This window comes from Oncorhynchus gorbuscha, linkage group LG13 (genome assembly GCF_021184085.1).
Source record: "Oncorhynchus gorbuscha isolate QuinsamMale2020 ecotype Even-year linkage group LG13, OgorEven_v1.0, whole genome shotgun sequence".
Lineage (NCBI taxonomy): Eukaryota > Metazoa > Chordata > Actinopteri > Salmoniformes > Salmonidae > Oncorhynchus > Oncorhynchus gorbuscha.
This window is the reverse complement of record NC_060185.1, coordinates 29162909-29185135: the sequence shown is the minus strand read 5'-3', so window position 1 is coordinate 29185135 and position 22227 is coordinate 29162909. Positions and strand designations below refer to the sequence as shown.

The following is a 22227-nucleotide window of genomic DNA, read 5'->3' as shown; positions in this document are numbered from 1 at the left end:
CAATCTAAAAGAGCAGCTTGTGAAAAAGGGAAAAGATTTCATTGCATATTCCTTGGCTGTGGATGAGAGCACCGACATTTCTGACATTGCCCAGTTGTCAATTTTCATCCGCGGAGTGGACTCCAGCCTAAGCGTGACAGAGGAGTTTTTGGCTTTACGTCCTATGCATGGCACAACTACGGGGCATGATTTGTATGAAGAGGTGTCAAGATGTGTAAATGAGATGGAGCTGCCTTGGGAAAAACTTGTGGGTTTGACAACCGACGGAGCACCTGCGATGTGTGGACACAGGAGCGGACTGGTGGCGAAGATACGGGAAAAGATGCAAGAGGAAAACGCGACAGGTGAGCTGACAGCTTATCATTGTATCATACACGAGGAAGCGTTGTGCGGTAAAGCCTTGAAAATGGAGCATGTAATGAGCATCATCACGCGCACAGTTAACTTTATCAGAGCCAAAGGTTTGAATCACCGCCAGTTCAAGGCATTTCTGACGGAGTTAGAAACGGAGCATGGTGATTTGCCTTATCACACAGAGGTGCGATGGCTAAGCCAGGGAAAGGTGCTTCAAAGATGTTTCGAGCTTCGTGAGGAGATTTGTCTGTTCTTGGACAGCAAAGGGAAAGACACAACACAACTCCGAGACGAAATGTTTCTGTGTGAAATGGCTTTTCTGTGTGACATTACGAGTCATCTGAATGCAATGAACTTGCAGCTGCAGGGTCGGGATCGTGTCATCTCTGATATGTACAGTACAGTGAAGGCATTTAAAACCAAACTGACTCTGTGGGAGACGCAGATGCGGAAAGAAAATTTGAGCCACTTTCCCAGCTGCCAGACCATGAAAGAGAAGCTCTCTACCAGTGCGTTCCCGAGCGCACAGTTGGCTGATAAAATAGGTATGCTTGCCGCTGACTTTCGACGCCGATTTGCTGACTTTGAAGCACAAAAAAGCAGGTTGGAACTGCTCGGTAACCCATTTGCTGTTGACGTGGAAAGCTCACCACCAAACCTCCAAATGGAGTTGATTGACCTCCAATGCAATGATGCACTGAGGGCAAAATATGCGGCAGTGGGTGCTGCGGAGTTCGCCCGTTTCCTCCCCGACACAATGCCCCAGCTGCGCATCCAGGCTGCTCAAACGTTGTCTATGTTTGGCAGCACATACCTGTGTGAACAACTGTTTTCTTTGATGAACTTGAACAAAACATCACACAGAAGTCGACTTACTGCTGAACACCTCCACTCAATTCTGAGGATTTCCTCAGCTCAGAGCCTTACCCCGAACATTGATGAACTTGTGGAAAAGATGGGACACCACCAAGTATCACCCTCAACCTCAAACAAGTGAACATTACTGTGCAATCACATATTTAGAGTTTTTACTCAGTTCAAGTTTAAAAGTTAAAGTTTAATATTTGTTTTCACTGCATGTTACTTCTCCTTAAACAAAGTGTTGTTTTTGATTAATAGATTTTTGCACTTTATTTTATTGTATTTCAATCCAATTATATTTTAAAAATATTTCAGTTGAGTGGATGATAGAAAATTGCTATTATTGTTTTTTTCTTTGAAGTAAATTTAGCCCACTTTTGCTAAAATAGAAAATATAGGCTACTGATGGTGCCTTGAATACCGGTTTCTTTCATTTAATGTTCATGTTATGGGGATTTTTATATAAAGGAAATTTGTCTTTTGTGTCTGTTGAAAATTAAAGATTACTGACAGAGCCATAAGAAAATATTGCTTTATTTATCTGATCATATTGGAATATATTTGTTAGGTTTTCAGTAGGTTCAATTAGGTTCACTAGACTATATGCGTCATTTAAAATTTTTTCAATGAACATTCGAACAGTCCGGCCCTCGGCTTGTAGCTAAATTTTTTATTTGGCCCTGCGTCCATTTGATTTTGACACCCCTGCTCTATAGACTATCAGTAACATTTCAACTAACTACTAAACCTAACCTTTGTAACATAACCCTTACCCTAGCCCTAACCTTATCCTAACCCTTATTCTAAACCTAATTCTAACCGTAAGATTAGCAGGCAGTTTGTTGACAGTATGACCATCTGTAGAGCATCTACAGATGGAAAATCCGGACTATCCAAATAAAGTGTGACCAAATGATTTATCATTCACAAGCTGTGTGCTCTGTGCCCTGTGCTCTGTGCCCTGTGCTCTGTGCCCTGTGCCCTGTGCCCTGTGCTCTGTGCTCTGTACTCTGTGCTCTGTGCCCTGTGCCCTGTGCTCTGTGCCCTGTGCTCTGTGCTCTGTGCCCTGTGCCCTGTGCTCTGTGCCCTGTGCTCTGTGCTCTGTGCCCTGTGCCCTGTGCCCTGTGCTCTGTGCTTGCCTAAAGATGAGGGGGTTCGCATTTGGGACATTAAAAAACTAATAGAAATAAAAAGCTTAAGGCCTGGGTTAGGGTTAGTATACCATGCTCTCAATCATGTATAAAATCTTAGAATGAACATATTTTCATATCTTGGTACATGAAAATATGCAGCAGATGTTCTGAGCAAAGTTTAAAGCAGTTTTACTGATACACCACAGGGGGGTGATGTACACTTTATGTTATACAATTAGCACACTGAAAGCAGTTTAGGCTGCCAGAGAGAGGCTATGTCTAACAGGCAGCTCAATCCTGATATTTTTTGTCACTAATTGGTCTTTGATCAATCAGATCAGCTCTGAATAAGATCTAATGTGAAAATAACTGTATTTATGTGTGAGAAATATCCAGCAGGCATTCTGGAGTCCACTATTCTAGGTTGAATACTAGAAAGTGTAAAATGAATCACATGGCCTAAAAGACCACAACATCTTTATTTACAAACTACATTCATACAAACAAGGCCACAGGTAGGTGTTTACAGAAATGAGTCTGTTGACCCCTCACTATAGTCACCAACAGGGCTTCAGGTCCAGGTGGTGGTGGTGCAGCTGAGAGAGGAGAGGTAGCGGTTCACTTTCAGGTGTCCATATGTGACATGGCAGTGTTACCATCAGTGGATGACTTTCATAAACAAATGAATGGTTAATGCAGAGTTAATGCACAGTCTGGTGGTGAAATGTGGTTTAGCTAGATGATATCATGATACTGATCTTAGGCCAGTTACAGACATCTAAGTTTTTCCTGACGGTAAAATAGCTTTTGATTTTATGACAATGCTGCACGGACCAGCAGAGGTAGACGTTAGGGTGTGAACTGTATGTGATGTAGGTTGAACCATCAGACTGTGCAGGATATGGGCAGTAGAAACAATCAGTGACTGACATATTTTCAGACTGTTGTCATGACTTTGAGAGAGCCGGCGCGGAATCGCAGAATCTTCTTCTTCAGGGCATGAGAGGCTTTGATTTTAACAAAGGCCTTGGGCTGCGTGGAGTCCTTTGAGAAGGCCTGAGGTGAGGAGGAAGAGGAGGGGGCCAGACAAGGGGGCAGCTGCTGGGGCCACACCAGTCCCCCCTCATCGGAGTCACTAGAGAGGGAGCTGGAAGCAGGGGAGCACACCTCACTCATGCTGAACTCTGACTCCCCAGGGGCAGCCTGCACACGGCCCTCCTCTCCCCGACACAGAGGTGCTCTCTCCGGGTACTCTGAGAGGCGAGGCTGGGCATGGACCTGAGAGTGGTGGATGGGGTTGGCATGAGAGCAGGCCTGGGTGTAGCGGACCCTACGAGATGGGCATCTGTGGGCCTGCTCACCCTGGGTCTCCCCTTCCTCCTGGCTGAGCTCCAGGGTGGAGCACCAGCGTTGCCCCCCCGGGGTGTTGTTGTGCTGGGGGCCTGTGTGTGGACCCTGGCACCTCTGGTGCTGGGGGCGCTCGGCTGTGCTGTACCTGTGCTTAGGGAAAGCCCTCTGCCCCATCAAACTGTTCTCAGACTGGGAGCGGCAGGTCCTGTCGTCAGGCTTCTTGGAGCTCTGTCCCTCCTCATGACTCTTCTTCCCCGTGGCCCTGGCCTTTGAGCTGTTTTGGTCTGGGGACACAAAGGTTTGGCTGGGCTTGGAAGGCTCTGGAGGATAATGTGAGGGGGAGTATTCTGGAGGATAGTGTGAGGATAGTACAGGGGCGTGGCATGCCTGCCCAGGAATGTACTGCGCTCTGACAAGGTGTTTATGTGAGGCTGGGGAGTGGGACAGTGGGTAGTGCTGGGGGGAATCAGACTCACTACTTAAACAAGGGTCCATTGCTCCACAAGGGGGGTCCAGGGAGGGTGGATGCCCCCGAGCCAGGGAGTGAGGTCTGGAGTGAGGGTAGGGTAAAGACAGATAACAGTCCTCCTCCATGGATGGGGCCTCTCCCCCCCATGCCTCCGTGTCTAGAGGGTCACACCCCCAGGCCTGGCACTCACGGTCAGGGTAGAGGTCCTGTGGGTCAGGGATGTGAAGAGGGGGTTTCCTTTGCAGGCTGCTCTGCCTGTTAATGCTGGATGAGGAGGAGATGGAGGGGTCAGGCCACAGGCTGGTACGAGGCATGCAGGGCCGGGGTGAGAACGCATAGCGATGGATGAGACCCAGGATGTAGCCTTCTATCCTCAGAGCCTGCTGGAAATCCTCCTCAGTGGCCTGGTCCTCCCAACCCTGGGCAGAGTTTTGGTCCCACTGCCAGGGCTCCTCAGCCGTCACCTCCTCAGCGATGCCCTCCAGGGGTGGATAGGGGGCAGAGATTGAGTAGGGCACAGTGGCACGAGGGGCTGGCTCCATCAGACTCTCACTTGTCAGTTGGAGGGCATCTTCTGTAGATGGAGAGCACAGAGAGAAGTTGTGTTTGTTTTACTACTGATACCAGTACCTAATGCAACTATAATAACAATGTAATAAAGTAAAGACAGCCCATGGTATTGTTGCTATGATACCATGAACCCTATTGGGGTTGAAAGAGAGCTGTTGATAGTGAGAGTGAGCTGAACTCACTCAGAGACTTGGGCCTCTCAGTGCTGCTGTAGCCCCAGCCAGAGGGGGGCTCTGGGAACTCAGAGGGACAGGAATGCCCCTTTGGAGACTGGCCCTCACTCGACTCATAGAACCCTGGGAAACACAGATGACGTCACTCATTAGACCTCGGCTCTTTCAGGCTTTCTCAAACCATATGTTGACAAACTCATTTCTGACGTCTCGGTTCTTTCACAAATCACAGAACCAATAACAGCAGAAAGTAGGGCATACAAACAACATTTGTTCAAATTAATGAAATGTTAAAGTCATTATACATGTACTTCAAAGAAATATAGGGCCACAATTAATGTAAAAAGAGTATACAGGAAATATACAGAACATGAGTCAAACACACAAAAAAAATTGTATTACTACATTAAGAAAAATAGAAGTACCCCATGCCCCTCTGATGTGGTTCAGGGGTTAAAGTTCTGAGGTCAGACATTGACAGGTGGTACATTAAGAAGTTGAAAAATAAAAGGAGAGCTTCACACTCTAGGAGCTTGGATGTAATAATTTAATAACCTAATAACCAACGTTTCGACAGACAAGCTGTCTTCATCAGGGTATTATCATGACACAAGGCAAGACCCAGATGCAGACATAGGAGGCAGATGGTTGGAGTCTTACAATATTTGTTAATCCAATAGGGCAAGACAAGAGAATGGTTGTGGACAGGAAAAAGTGTCAAAACCAGTTCAGAGTCCAAAAGGACAGGCAGAATCAAGGTCAGGGCACGCAGGATGATCAGGCAGGTAGGAAAGTAGTCCAGAGTCAGGCAGGGGCCACACCGGGAAGACTATCAAAAAGAGAATGGCAAAAGGAGTATGGGAAAACACGCTGGTTGACTTGATTAACATACAAGACGAACTGGCACAGAGAGACAGGAAACACAGGGATAAATACACTGGGAAAAATAAGTGACACCTGGAGGGGGTGGAGACAATCACAAGAACAGGTGAAACAGATCAGAGCGTGACTGGTATAATTACAAACACTGCGGGTCACCAAATTATTTTTCAATCTTCAACATAGAAATGCTACCAACATTTTTCTATTGATACATGTTAAAAATGATGGAATCACGCATGATTCACTGAATGATATTTTGAAAGAGGAAGTAAAGTACTTTAAGAATATGTTTTTGTTTCAGTCTCCTCCGTCTCCACTAACCGAAGCTAATTGTATGGATTTTTTTTCTATTAATAATGTAAAATTAACAGCTGTACAGAAAAATGAAATTACAGAGGAGGAATCTCTTGATTCAATTAAAGCCTTCAAGGCAGTGGTTCTTAACCTGGGTTTGATCGAACCCCAGGGGTTTGGTGAGTCAGTCTCAGGGGTTCGGCGGAGGTCAAGACACACATCGGACTCATATGATTCGTGATGACACGCCCCGCTTGGCCATCATTGGCTGCAGGTGATCACGCTACATCGCTTGGCCTATCTGTGCTGCATGGAATTTGGTGCGCTAAGTAGTCGACTTGTGACTGTCGTGATGGTACGTCTTGTGATTTCTTTCTTAATATTTTAATCCCTTCATACTTCCTTCATACTTACTATGTCGAGCAAAAAAAGAAAGTGGTCGGACGAATATGTACAATATGGATTCACATGTATAACAGAACGTGATGGGAGTCAGCGTCCTAACTGCATGATTTGCAATGCCAAGTTGAGTAATTCTAGTCTAGCACCGGCAAAACTAAGAGAACACTTCCTTAAGCTGCATGGAGATGGAAATATAAGAACACAACGCTCGCTGAATTCAAGGTGAAGAGAGCCAGATTCGATGAAAAGGCTACTCTGCCTGTTCTCTGCTTTGTACCCATCAACAAACTGATCCTCACAGCATCGTACGAAGTTGCTTACCTGATTGCAAAGCAGGGCAAACCACACACCATTGGTGAAACACTCATAAAACCAGCTGTGTTGAAGATGGCGAATATCATGCTGGGAAAAGAGGCTGAAGTTAAGTTATCCCAAATTCCTCTTTCAAATGACACCATCAGCGACAGAATAGAGGACATGAGCAAAGACATCTTGGCTCAAGTAGTTGCAGATCTGATTTCAAGCCCGGCAAAATTCAGGCTTCAACTCGACGAGACCACAGACGTTTCCAATCTAAGCCAGCTTGCTGTATTCGTGCGCTATGTGAAAGACGACGTGATAAAGGAAGATTTTTTATTTTGTAAGCCTCTTACAACAACAACTAAGGCAGCCGATGTGAAGAAACTTGTGGATGACTTCTTCAAAGACAACAATCTTTCGTGGGATATGGTTTCTGCAGTTTGTTCGGACGGAGCTCCAGTCATGCTGGGAAGAAAGTCTGGTTTTGGTGCGCTAGTGAAAGCCGATGCACCACACATCATTGTTACGCATTGTATTCTGCACAGGCATGCGTTGGCAACAAAAACTTTGCCTCCAAAACTGGCAGAAGTATTAAAAATTGTAGTGGAATGCGTGAACTATGTGCGAACTAGTGCTCTGAGGCACCGCATCTTCAGTGAGCTGTGTAAAGAAATGGGCTCTGAATTCGAGGTACTTCTGTACCATTCTAACGTTCGGTGGTTATCCCGGGGACAGATGCTGCGTCGTGTTTTTGCCGTGCGTGTGTAATTAGCCCTGTTTTTGCAAGAGCACCAACATTGTCATGCAGATTGCAGAATGCAGTTCATTCTCATTTTAGCGTACATGGCTGATATCTTCGCAGCTCTCAATCAAAAGATGCAGGGCGGTGGAGTCAACATCATCGAAGCGGAGGAAAAAAGCTACCATTATGGAAACGACGAACAGAGAATGAACTTTCCCCTGCTGGACGACTGTGTAAGTAAGATCGAAGATGTATCTGGAATCTGAGACATTTCTGTACCCGCGGAACTGAAGCAAGCAATAGCCACGCACTTAGATGACCTTGCAAAGTCTCTCGACGGATACTTCCCTACAAGAGAGTCATATCCAGCATGGGTGAGACAGCCGTTCACGTTTAGTGTTGAGACAACAGATGTCAATGATGATTACCTCGATGAAATCATTGAAATTCAGCAGAGCCCGGTTCAACAGCAACTCTACAGAACAACAAAGCTTTGAACGTTTTGGTGTCAACAAATGGTAACGTACCCTGTTATTGCTAAGAAAGCTCTGGAGATTTTCATACCGTTTGTTACAACATATCTTTGCGAGCAATCCTTTGAGGATGCTGGACATAAAATGAAGAAAAGTAACAAACTTTGTTGCGAAAATGACATGAGAGTGGCACTTGCCAAGGTGAAGCCGCGCATTTCTGAACTGGTCTCTGAAAGGCAACAGCAGAAGTCACACTGATTTGCAGTAAATATTCATTATTATGTTTTTGTTTTTGTGTGACAATCATGTTTTGATGATTTTGTTCTTTGAACACAGTGATGTTGATGCACGGTTCATTTTGTGCACCAGTAAAATATATACCCATGTTTTGAATTTGAAAAAATCATATTTTATTTTTCCCAATTAAGAAGGGTTCGGTGAATGCGCATATGAAACTGGTGGGGTTCAGTACCTCCAACAAGGTTAAGAACCACTGCTTTAAGGCTGTGAAAACTCCAGGGCTGGATGGCATACCAGTGGAAGTATATCAAACTTTTTTTTGATATACTCAGAGGACCATTATTAGCATTTTATAACCACTCCTATATAAACAGTAGATTATCGGACACACAACAAGAAGGTCTGATTTGATTATTACTGAAACAGGATCCAAGTGGTATACAGTGTGATTTTTATTTATTTAGTCAGCCACCAATTGTGCATGTTCTCTCACTTAAAAAGATGAGAGACGCCTGTCATTTTCATCATAGGTACACTTCAACTATGACAGACGAAATGAGAAGGAAAAAATCCAGAAAATCACATTGTATGATTTTTAATGAATTTATTTGCAAATGATGGTGGAAAATAAGTATTTGGTCACCTACAAACAAGAAAGATTTCTGGCTCTCACAGACCTGTAACTTCTTCTTTAAGAGGCTCCTCTGTCCTCCACTCGTTACCTGTATTAATGGCACCTGTTTGAACTTGTTATCAGTATAAAAGACACCTGTCCACAACCTAAAACAGTCACACTCCAAACTCCACTATGGCCAAGACCAAAGAGCTGTCAAAGGACACCCGAAACAAAAAAAGTGTAGAGCTGCACCAGGCTGGGAAGACTGAATCTGCAATAGGTAAGCAGCTTGCTTTGAAGAAATCAACTGTGGGAGCAATTATTAGGAAATGGAAGACATAAAAGACCACTGATAATCTCCCTCGATCTGGGGCTCCATGCAAGATCTCACCCCGTGGGGTCAAAATGATCACAAGAACGGTGACCAAAAATCCCAGAACCACATGGGGGGGACCTAGTGAATGACCTGCAGAGAGCTGGGACCAAAGTAACAAAGCCTACCATCAGTAACACACTACGCCGCCAGGGACTCAAATCCTGCAGTGCCAGACGTGTCCCCCTGCTTAAGCCAGTACATGTCCAGGCCCGTCTGAAGAAGATTGTGAGAATGTCATATGGTCAGAAACCAAAATATAACTTTTTGGTAAAAATCAATTTGTCGTGTTTGGAGGACAAAGAATGCTGAGTTGCAGCCAAAGAACACCATACCTACTGCGAAGCATGGAGGTGGAAACATCATGCTTTGCGGCTGTTTTTCTGCAAAGGGACCAGGACGACTGATCCGTGTAAAGGAAAGAATGAATGGGGCCATGTATCGTGAGATTTTGAGTGAAAACCTCCTTCCTTCAGCAAGGGCATTGAAGATGAAACGTGGCTGGGTCTTTAAGCATGACAATGATCCCAAACACACCGCCCGGGCAATGAAGGAGTGGCTTCATAAGAAGCATTTCAAGGTCCTGGAGTGGTCTAGCCAGTCTCCAGATCGCAACCCCATAGAAAATCTTTGGAGGGAGTTGAAAGTCCGTGTTGCCCAGCAACAGTCCCAAAACATCACTGCTCTAGAGGAGATCTGCATGGAGGAATGGGCCAAATTACCAGAAACAGTGTGTGCTAACCTTGTGATGACTTACAGAAAACATTCGACCTCTGTCATTGCCAACAAAGGGTATATAACAAAGTATTGAGATAAACTTTTGTTATTGACCAAATACTTATTTTCCACCATAATTTGCAAATAAATTCCTTAAATTTTCCGGATTTTCTTTCTCATTTTGACTGTCATAGTTGAAGTGTACCTATGATGAAAATGACAGGCCTCTCATCTTTTTAAGTGTAAGAACTTGCACAATTGGTGGCTGACTAAACACTTTTTTGCCCCACTGTATATAAAGATCCAGTCTATTAAAAGAATTGGAGGCCTCTTACACTTCAGTGTTTTCATAGCTGATTTTGAAAAGGCTTTTGATAAAGCATGACTGGAGTTTATATATAAATGCCTAGAATATTTAAATTTTGGAGAATCTCTTATAAAATGGGTTAAAGTTATGTATAGTAACCCTAGGTGTAAAATGGTAAATAATGGCTACATCTTAGAAAGTTTTAAACTGTCAAGAGGAGTAAAATAAGGTTGTCCACTATCGGCATATCTGTTTATTATTACCATCGAAATGTTAGCTGTTAAAATTAGATCCAACAATAATATTAAGGAATTAGAAATCCATGGCTTAAAATCGAAGGTGTCATTGTACGCTGATGATTCAGGTTCTTTTAAAACCACAATTAGATTCCCTCATAGAGGCTCTAGATACTTTTGCTAACCTCTCTGGATTAAAACCAAATTATAATTAGTGTACTATATTACGTATTGGATGACAAAAAAACGCAATTTTTACATTACTGTGTAGTTTCCCAATAGAAAGGTCTGACGGAGATGTGGACGTACTCGATATACAAATCCTGAAAGAAAGAAATGATCTCACTCCAATATATTTTTATAGAAAGTTAGCAAAAATAGATTATATATTGCTACCATGGAAAGGAAAATACCTGTCTATTTGTGGAAAAAGAACCCTGATTAACTCTTTAATCATATCACATATTTGCTTATGGTTTAGCCTACACCCAGTGACCTGCTTTTTAAATTATATGAACAAAAGATATTCCATTTTATTTGGAACGGCAAACCAGACAAAAATTAAAAGGGCCTATTTATATAACGAACATGAATTCGGAGGGCAGACATGATTAAATATTAAAGCATTAGACCTCTCACTAAAGGCATCAGTCATCCCAAATTTATACTTAAATCTGAAATGGTTCTCTAGTAAACAATTAAGAATGTCTCACCCCATGTTCAAGAATGATCTTTTTCCCTTTATTCAGATTACAACTGCTCACTTTCGGGTTATTTGAAAACCAAATAATCCCCAAAATATAGTTTAAAAAAAAACAAGCCTTAGAAAGTTGGTTGCAATTTAATTGTAATCCTCCTGAAAAGACAGAACAAATAATACAACGAATATTGTGGTTAAACCCTCAAAATACAGAAATACACATAATAAGCATTCACAAAATATACAAGTGTTATACATCGGCTTAAATATTAACTTCTTGTTAATCCAGCCGCTGTGTCAGATTTCAAAAAGGCTTTACGGTGAAAGCATACCATGCAATTATCTGAGGACAGCGCCCCGTGTAAAAAAGCATACAAACATTTAACAGACTTGAGTCACTAAAGTCAGAAATAGCAATAAAATGTATCGCATACTTTTGATGATCTTCATATGGTCTCAATCACAAGACTCATAGTTACACAGTAAATGTTTGATTTGTTCAATAAAGTCCCTCTTTATGTCCCAAAAACTCAGTTGTGTTGGCGTGTTTTGTTCAGTAATCCAATGGCTCCAAGGCGGTCACAACAGGCAGACGAATACATACTAAAAGTACCAGTAAAGTTTGTTGAAACATGTCAAACGATGTTTATAATTAATCCTCAGGTTGTTTATTGTCTTTACAATCAATAATATTTAAAACGAACAATCCCGTTTTCAATAGAAAGGAAAAATAGCAAACGGCGCACAAATCAGGTCTGCATACTTCCTCTGTCCTCTGACCAAATTGGCTTTTTACTCGTCATTTTTTAAATTAAAAGCCTGAAACCATGTCTAAAGACTGTTGACATCTAGTGGAAGCCATAGGAATGCAATCTGATTCCTAACCCATTGGATTCTCTTTAGGCATTGAGTTGAAAAACAGCCACATGAAAATATGTTTTCTCAGGTCTTCTGCCCTATCAGTTCTGCTATACTCACAGACATTATTTTAACAACTTTGAAAACGTTGGAGTGTTTTCTATCCAAATCTACCAATTATATGCATATCCTAGCATAATTACACACACCTGTGTGTATCCTTTGAAACTATATAAACTAGTGACCCACTGTGTTTGTCATTATAAACTGGGTGGTTTGAGCAGTGAATGTTGATTGGCTGACAGCCAGCCGTGGTATATCAGATCATATACCACAGGTATGACAGAATTAATTTTTACTGCTCCAATTACGTTGGTTACCAGTGTATAATAGCAATAAGGCACCTCAAGAGTTTGTGATACTGTATATGGCCAATATACCAAATCAATCAATTTACCAACCATATCAAATCAAATTGTATTGGTCACATGCACATGGTTAGCAGATGTTAATGCGAATGTAGCGAACAGCTAGTGCTTCTAATTCCGACAGTGCAGTAATATCTAACAAGTAATCGAACAATTCCCCAACAACCACCTAATACACACAAACCTAAAGGGGTGAATGAGAATATGTACATATATATACAGTGGGGAGAACAAGTATTTGATACACTGACAATTTTGCAGGTTTTCCTACTTACTAAGCATGTAGAGGTCTGTAATTTTTAATCATAGGTACACTTCAACTGTGAGAGACGGAATCTAAAACAAAAATCCAGAAAATCACATTGTATGATTTTAAAGTAATTAATTTGCATTTTATTGCATGACATAAGTGTTTGATCACCTACCAACCAGTAAGAATTCCGGCTCTCACAGTCCTGTTAGTTTTTCTTTAAGAAGCCCTCCTGTTCTCCACTCATTACCTGTATTAACAGCACCTGTTTGAACTCGTCACCTGTATAAAAGACACCGGTCCACACACTCAATCAAACAGACTCCAACCTCTCCACAATGGCCAAGACCAGAGAGCTGTGTAAGGACATCAGGGATAAAATTGTAGACCTGCACAAGGCTGGGATGGGCTACAGGACAATAGGCAAGCAGCTTGGTGAGAAGGCAACAACTGTTGGCGCAATTATTAGAAAATTGAAGTTCAATATGACGGTCAATCACCCTCGGTCTGGGGCTCCATGCAAGATCTCACCTCGTGGGGCATCAATGATCGTGAGGAAGGTGAGGGATCAGCTCAGAACTACATGGCAGGACTTGGTCAATGACCTCAAGAGAGCTGGGACCACAGTCTCAAAGAAAACCATTAGTAACACACTACGCCGTCATGGATTAAAATCCTGCAGTGCACGCAAGGTCCCCCTGCTCAAGCCAGCGCATGTCCAGGCCCGTCTAAGGTTTGCCAATGACCATCTGGATGATCCAGAGGCGGAATGGGAGAAGATCATGTGGTCTGATGAGACAAATAGAGCTTTTTGGTCTAAACTCCACTCGCCATGTTTGGAGGAAGAAGAAGGATGAGTACAACCCCAAGAACACCATCCCAACCGTGAAGCATGGAGGTGGAAACATAATTATTTGGGGATGCTTTTCTGCAAAGGGGACAGGACGATTGTACTGTATTGAGGGGAGGATGGATGGGGCCATGTATCACGAGATCTTGGCCAACAACCTCCTTCCCTCAGTAAGAGCATTGAAGATGGATCGCGGCTGGGTCTTCCAGCATGACAACGACCCGAAACACACAGCCAGGGCAACTAAGGAGTGGCTCCGTAAGAAGCATCTCAAGGTCCTGGAGTGGCCTAGCCAGTCTCCAGACCTGAATCCAATAGAAAATCTTTGGAGGGAGCTGAAGGTCCGTATTGCCCAGCGACAGCCCCGAAACCTGAAGGATCTGGAGAAGGTCTGTATGGAGGAGTGGGCCAAAATCCCTGCTGCAGTGTGTGCAAACCTGGTCAAGAACTACAGGAAACGTATGATCTCTGTAATTGCAAACAAAGGTTTATGTACCAAATATTAAGTTCTGCTTTTCGTCAGTGCATCAAATACTTGTTCTCCCCACTGTATATGGATGAGTGGCTAAGAACTGTGCCACACCTCGTCGGGCTCTAATGCTTAATTGTACCCTGATGAAGACAGCTTGTCTGTCGAAACATTAGTTATTAGGTTATGAAATGATTGCATCTGAGCTCTTAAGAGTGTGCGCCTCTCCTGTCCTTTTTCAAATATTCTACTCTGCTAGCCAGCACCTTGCCTAAACAGGTGTGCATTTCTTTTGCCTCCAGGTTGCATGAGGAGTACCTGAGCTGGGCCGACTGTCCATCGTGTCACCTTGGGTCCCCTCATAGGTGACATCATCTGTGTCCACTCTCAGCTCACAAAACTGCTGTTCCAGTGCCAGCATTAGCCCCCAGGGGGAGCTCTGGAGCGCCCTCTGAAACAGACCAACACGCTGGCATGATAACACATACACTAGACATACATATTTATAAGTCAATGTGAATTATGACCAAGTGTAGTCATTTTTCATACATTTACCTGGATGACCAAAACACACCATTAACCTTAAACAAATAACGGTATACAGAATGTTTTATTCACACGTTTGGATAGTGGTCGTGGTATAGGCCTATACACATCAGTGTGCGTGGCTGCATGCATGCTACTATAGCCCAATCCCAGTTATGTAAGATACCTGAGGATGCAGCCAGCTGGAACATGAATAATTCACTGTAGTGGGAACTGTGTCGAGATGTTATTTTTGTGGATGCACGTGCAGCAGGACACACACATCTCATACACCAGGGGGTTGTTTAATCAGCCAGGCAATTTCAGGTCATCTGAGTACTCACAGTCAACACACACTATGCATGGCCTCCCCAGCACGCACACGCACACACACTTCATTTTGCCTGTTCTGACTTTTGCCACATTAAATTATGTAATTAACAGATGTCAGCAAAATGATGTGACACTCTACATTACAGAGTCTTGGGGATGGAGAGGCTGTTAGACAACTGACAGGAGACACTTCACTGTAGAGTGTGTGTGTGTGTGTGTGTGTGTGTGTGTGTGTGTGTGTCTGATTGTGTGTGTGTGTGTGTGTGTAGTGTGTCTGAGTGTTTCTGAGTGTGTGTGTGTGTGGGGGGGGGGGCTTACTTAAAAAAGGATGTAGCTGTACACTGCTGGGATGCAAATTATTCATTGAAAGTTACCAAGGTTTCAGCAGTGTGGCGGGGAGGGGAAATTCTTCCTTGAATTAAATGAGCATACAGTATGTGGAGCGTGCAGTGACAGATGAATGAAAAATACAGCCTGTCATTTTGGCATTACAAGGAGCCAACTGTCACATGAGCCAAACCAGCATCATACCAATGAAAGCTAACATAATGAGCTAGAGAGTATAAAAACACTCCACATACTGTAGATCTCAACTTTCCTATTCATATTGACACGGAGTAAAAAAACAACAAGCAGCACCATATCTGGTCATCAGGATGGCTGTTTTTTTGGTCACTCAGCAGCGCTGGAATAATTGCTGAGATTCTGGGTGCTTTGTCTCAGACAGATTAGAATAGATCAGTTTGATAGCGGCGCTGTGTTTATGAACAGGCAAAAGACCCAAGCCAGGCTGTCCGCCTAAGCATTCATTATGCAATAAAACCTTTTGGAGAGATGTTTTCTGCCACTAAACTAATATCAAATACAAAACCATTGTATTATGGTGGTTCCTAATAGGAGAGTGGAAGAGATCTCTAGGTTTTTATATCTACCTGAGTCCGAACAAAATAAATAATACGAGGAAGGAAGGAAAGAGAGAGAGGAAAAGAGAGAGGAAAACGGTGTATTGGAAATCAATTTATCCGTGACACACTTTCACAAAATGGATCATTAGGCCTAGGTCCTCTGCCAAGCTATCCTCACACGGATAGAACTAGCAGACACTGTGAAAGGCTGGCTTATTAAAACGTAATGACACAAAACACAAACAAAGCTTTGAGGACACACTAACAAACATACAGTCACCATACTGCTGACTTCCAGAGTGTGTAGCTCTGGAGGGATCTCAAGCGGGCTCCCTTTCATGCAATAACTTTGATTCTGCTGCATTATTAATTGACGCCTCCTGGCTCCCAGATCTCATATCGCACACTGCCTGTCATCATTACTATTTGACTGCCTCCTGTGCTCTCTCCGTTAGAGAGGGGGATGGGAAGGGGAGCAGCCAGGCAGCTTTGAGGCAGAGAGCCGGGGAGCCATGGAATCAGGAACACAGCCCCACTATAATTAAAGCAATGTTGTGACTGGCACCAAAGGGAGAGGACGGCGGGAGGCCGGAAACTACTGCTATACAATACCACCCTGGCCCCCACTACTCCACCGCTTGACTAAGCCACCGTTCACACACAGACACACATACGTGCACACACACATGCATGCACACACACCATGTTTACATAACAGGCGTGAATGGGGCATGCAGGCTGCACACTCTGGCCTCAGTGGCCTGCCTCCTCAGCAGGGACAACTGGCTCTGAATGGACTCTATCCAGCTTGACTTCCCAATCAGTCAGTCAGTGCTCAGGTGACACATCTGCTAAGAGCCTCCAGCTCAGGGGGAAGCTAGGCTAATGAAGAAGGGGGATGTTACGAGAACAAAGCCCCAGGCCCAGGCAGCTCTCACCCACCCAGACATCAGTCACTCACCGCTGAGAGGGGTAGTCTCACAAATGATGTTGCCCTCAATGGAAGACACATGGGCACAGGACGTCATAGACATGCCAAAATCACCACAAACGGAGGCCAAGCACATACATCAATAGAGACACAGAAGCACACATACACACACAAATGCCCATTCAGTGAATATGAACACACACAAAGGCTAGCTAATGATTGAGATCTTCAAACACACACAGCAGGGTGTCTCAGAGTGGGGTCAATGTCTTGTGCTTTACCAGCTGCTGTCTGGCATGGCATGGCTGTCAGCAACTTCACACTGGGTCATTATAAACAGGACAGGCGGCCCTGGGGCCAGAGCCCCTGCCAAGGGAACTGTCCCCCCATCCCCAGGAGAGGGCAGCATGGGTCAGTTGCTTCTGCATGAACCTGTCTTAAAGCCTCCACACAACATTGACTCTCTACATGCAATATGAGATTGGGTCCAGTGGTGAACATGGAGAAGTGATGTTTGGGTTGGGTAGATGAGCTGAATAGAGGTGGTTCAATTAGACCTTGATGTCAGATTATTCTCCAACCAATACTCCCCAAGGAATTTTCTGTGTAATTACTTGCATGCTTGGATAGACAATGTATTTAATATCCATCGATCCAAATGACAGATCCCTCTAATGGACCGACCAGAATGACTTGATGAAATGCGCACTGCACATTGTGAGAAAATATGCAGAATTTAGGGGTACTCAGTCACTCCACGCACAGTCTAAGAAATAGTCTTTACCATCCCATTCGAAGCAGAGACAGTTTGCTCTACGTTGACATCTCATTGGTGATCTGTTTCAGTTGTGTTTTTAAAGTTGCTGCATGATTCCCCTGTCTGCGCACCGATGCCCCTTGGGTTCATTAGTATTCTGCTCCATATGCGCCCATTGTTTGGGCCGCGGCCGAGGAGAGGAACGCGGGGGGAGGCTGGAGGAGAGGAAGGTGGCTGATTTAATTGCTTTCACCCTCTTTTATATGAGCTTTCTATTGAAGACAGTGGGACGTGTGCGAGTCGAGGGTGTAGTGTAGTCTGAAGGCTACTAAACCTGCGTGTATTTTAGAGGATAGAGGGAGAAAGTTGGGGGCAAAAGGAGAAAATTGTGACATCCCATTCATTCCAAAGAAAATATGTATTATTTGAAGATGTTTTAGTTTTTACAGATGCCCATTAGCTCTATAATAGGCTAATGCTATGCGTGTGTAATAGTTGCCGTCATGGATAGCTAGAGATATTTTTATTATTATTTGGGATGACATTGGTTCGATGGCCGGATTCTCTATACGCGTGGTGATAGCCTACTCATTTGAGTGGTGGGACACGGATAACGCCCATTTCTGTCAGCATAATCATAGGTTAATTCCCATAAGGACGTCGAAAATCTCCACATGCGAAAGAAACGTGCCTCACAACTTATATGTACATTATATATGATGCTATGCTATTAATATCACATAAAGACATAGGCCTGTCAACATTGATTTAATAGAAATGTAACTGTTCATATAGTCCATCATCTCCCGTTATAGACAAATTTGAAAAAGAAAAGTCAACGAATTAATTGGTATAAACACTTGCTAAGTAAAATACCACATACATGTAGGGCCATGCAGGGAACAATGGGTAATTAAACGGTGGACCGCTCCACCCCCCATTTCGTTGCTCCAAGGTATAAATCTGCGCCCGAAGGATGGGAACGATTAGATCCTTTCAGATGGGTATACCATTAATCAAGTTAAGTAACTTGCAGATAAGTGTCGTCGCTGAACAATAGTCGCACACCACCAATGCATTGTCCACTAACGGCAAAAAACAAGTCGTATTTTATATAGGCTATGTAATACGCTACATAGCCTATATAAAATACTACTTTTTTTAACCGGTAGTCGACAAAGCATTGGTGGTGGGGGTTAATCGCGGTGGCGACCGACCACCCTGGGCAAATAACCATTCTGCGCACTACAACGATGTTTCCACGAAGTATATTTGCGTACCTATTTGCCACAAAAAAAGCAACAATGTTCAAACTACCTCCATCTCTCTAACTTCTTACCAGCTGACGTCTCAATGTCAAGTTTTCTTGCCCCCAGCTGCTGAAACCCGATAGCTCGTTCCTTATGGAATCTTCGAGCATGGGCTCCCCCAGAGCCAGAGCACCGAGGACCAGGCACTCCTGCCTCTGCTTGCTGAGCTCCAGCTCACCGAGTCCGGCCAGACTGGCCTCCAGGCGCTCCTTATCCCGACTGCGCTCCGCAGTCATTGGGAAATCAAAGGCATGATACATGGTTCCAAAACCTCTTCCAATGGTTTGATAGAAAAACCTGAATTACTTTCAATATTTATTTTACAGAAAGGTTTTAACTCCACTCCGTATCTTACATGTTTTTTTAAGCCCGGTGTTGCATCCAATTGTGTTCTTCAACGCACATGTTGATATCCCATTCTGTTTTCTTCGCATTCGGCTATAGTGATGGTTGCCTATTTGCAGCAAGGTGACTGTGGGCTAAACCTTTTCTATTTCGCAGCTGCCAGACGTAGAATGGTGTGCTCCGCCCTTCTTCACACCCTATTGGCTCTTATATAACAGTGATGATTAAAACCGGGACGGCATCCACCTCTTGCAATCATGTCTCAACTGTCATGGGATGAAAAAATGCCGTGTCTTGATGGGTTGGCTATAGCCCATTCCCTATGTATGTTCTCACCTACTTTTAAGCACTACACATCTACACCAGCCATGCACACTCGAATATTGTGGGTTGAGGCTGGCTGGATATCTGGTTATCCTGTCGATGGCATGCGTTACTGGGACATATTGAATTAAATATGACGATAAATAACAAGGTCAAGATATATGGAGAGGCCATTAACCGTTATTATCAACGGTTTCTTTGGGCATATCCCAGAAAGCAAAATGAAGTAAAACATATATTTCTGAATTATTTTCTAGACGTTGACATCAACGGTGCATTTTAGGTGCTGAATGAAAGATGAAAAGACATCGAAAATACATATTTTCCAGATGTTGAAAATACAAAATGACTTTGCCAATACGTTTTTTTGGTCATTTATTCTATGGCGAAATTGAAATTACACATACATTCTCAATAAAGTAAGCGTTATATCACAATATATTTTTTCAAGCCATTTAATATTGGAAAGAGGAGCCAACTGAAAATTGTAACAGAGTATTTATTTTTGCTCCCACCTGTCAGATCCAATTACATATCTAAACCCATTATAAACATCTATGCTTTGGTTAAATATAGCCCAGTCGGGGATTTTTCAAAAGGTTTAAATCTGGCAGTAATGACGTCCAAATTTAAAGAATAAACCAACAGACCACTTCAACTGGAATAACATTCTCAATAATGGTTACCAAATACTTATTTTATTGCTATGACTGTCAGCCTATATGTTGTTGTTTATCTACCTTAGTTGACTGTAAGTCACTCTGGATAAGAGCATCTACTGATTGACCAAAATGCAAATGTATAACCAAGCAATTGCAAAGCATGCTGAATATCATTCTAAGGAGCCCAGCCCCCAAGTACCATTTTTGGTCGTTGCAGACCACATCCAAAACTGAAGGAATCGTAGACTTCTAGGCTGTTTCACAAGTTTTAACATCACAGTACAGTACGGTACAGGACAGTAGCATTTTATTCAGTACAGTATAGTAAACTTTTACTGCCCTGTAATGCAGGGGTTCCCAAACTTTTTTCACTCAGGCCCTCCTTCCAGCATTGGGGAACATCCCATGCACCCCTGCGCACCAGATGTATTTCTATGGGCACAAGCACTGTTCATGACACAAACGGTTCCCACCCCTCTTGTTGGCAGAGAGAACATTTTGCAGGCTGAAAGCTTATTTCCTGTAATTGTACGCATTTTGTCATGGGGTGCAGAGAACATTTTGATGTTTTAAAGCTCATTTTCTTGCAATTCTATACATGTGATAGTTGAGTGCCTCAAACATTACAACCAATTCTATGGGATGAAAAGCCTAGCTAAAAAACGTTTCTGACAAGTTATAGATAACTTTCTAAGGTATTCAATGACTAACATGACAAGAGAAAAACTGATGATGCACTACACAATTTTGAAATTGCACCTTGTGCATTCTACGATTACAACTTTCAAGAGTAATTTGAAAGCCGGACTGAGTTCCATAAAATTATTATTATTTATTTAATTGGATTAGGACCCCTGTGCCATGCCTGCCGACCCTTCACGCCCCATCACTGTTTGGGAACCACTGGTATAACGTAATGCATTCTGCTGTATTCTACTGAGCTCTGTTGTGCTGTACTGTACCGTCCAAACTTGTGAAACATACGTAGATTTTATTTTTTATTTTTTTTACCTTTATTTAACCAGGCAAGTCAGTTAAGAACATATTCTTATTTTCAATGACGGCCTGGGAACAGTGGGTTAACTGCCTGTTCAGGGGCAGAACGACAGATTTGTACCTTGACAGCTCGGGGGTTTGAACTCGCAACCTTCCGGTTACTAGTCCAACGCTCTAACCACTAGGCTACGCTGCCACCCCAGATGCATTTAATTGGTTCAGATTTGGTCTGATCCAGACCAAATCTGAACCAATGATAGACGTGTATGTTTGTGCCAAATCAAGGCCGGTCTGGACCAGATCAAATCTGATAGATGTCCATGTTTGGGCCAAATATACGCCGGTCCGGACTGGACTTCTGTAAATGTTGAAATCAATGCCGGTCCAGATCTGACAAAATCTTAACCAAACATAGACATCTATTATTAATTCAGATTTGGCCCAGGTCCGACCAAAATTGAAATCCTTAGATGTTGAAATCAAGGCCGGTCCAGACCGCACCAAAAATAAAGACAAAAAAAGATGTCCTAAACGTTGGTAAATGCTTAGTCAGATCTTTGTAAGCAATTCATCATATCAGAATGAGTCTGAATCTTAAACATCCAACAGACCATCCCACACAACCTAACGCCTCCTTCTGCCCCCACACAGCCTAACGCCTCCTTCTGCCCCCACACAGCCTAACGCCTCCTTCTGCCCCCACACAACCTAACGCCTCCTTCTGCCCCCACACAGCCTAACGCCTCCTTCTGCCCCCACACAGCCTAACGCCTCCTTCTGCCCCCACACAGCCGAACGCCTCCTTCTGCCCCCACACAGCCTAACGCCTCCTTCTGCCCCCACACAGCCTAACGCCTCCTTCTGCCCCCACACAGCCCTTCTGCCCCCACACAACCTCCTTCTGCCCCCACACAGCCTAACGCCTCCTTCTGCCCCCACACAGCCTAACGCCTCCTTCTGCCCCCACACAACCTAACGCCTCCTTCTGCCCCCACACAGCCTAACGCCTCCTTCTGCCCCCACACAACAGCCTAACGCCTCCTTCTGCCCCCACACAACCTAACGCCTCCTTCTGCCCCCACACAGCCTAAC

At 43.7% G+C, this 22227-nt stretch overlaps 1 protein-coding gene across 2 annotated transcripts; it reads right to left on the bottom strand.

Moving 5' to 3' along the window:
* Positions 1-2808: 2808 nt before the first annotated feature.
* On the bottom strand, positions 2809-19400 carry LOC123993911 (dapper 1-A-like). 2 transcript variants are annotated; one of them, XM_046296386.1, is made up of 5 exons: positions 19164-19400; positions 18838-19027; positions 14366-14498; positions 4920-5033; positions 2809-4741 (listed from the first exon to the last, which is right to left on the bottom strand). In XM_046296386.1, the coding sequence occupies exons 2-5, from the start codon at positions 18916-18918 to the stop codon at positions 3285-3287; spliced, it is 1785 nt and encodes a 594-aa protein (XP_046152342.1). In that variant the 5' UTR covers positions 18919-19027; positions 19164-19400; the 3' UTR covers positions 2809-3284. The 2 variants fall into 2 exon arrangements, with proteins under 2 accessions (XP_046152342.1, XP_046152340.1); XM_046296384.1 differs by having other exon boundaries at positions 18838-19400.
* Positions 19401-22227: the final 2827 nt, after the last annotated feature.

What these genes read in the sequence shown, in the direction of transcription:
- LOC123993911 (XM_046296384.1), bottom strand. Translation starts at nt 19,068, where the DNA reads ATGTATCATGCCTTTGATTTCCCAATGACTGCGGAGCGCAGTCGGGAT. An exon ending in TGACATTGAGACGTCAGCTG is followed by an intron (nt 14,499 to 18,837) that starts GTAAGAAGTTAG and finishes GGTCTGTTTCAG; the next exon opens with AGGGCGCTCCAGAGCTCCCC. An exon ending in TGAGAGGCCCAAGTCTCTGA is followed by an intron (nt 4,742 to 4,919) that starts GTGAGTTCAGCT and finishes CTCCATCTACAG; the next exon opens with AAGATGCCCTCCAACTGACA.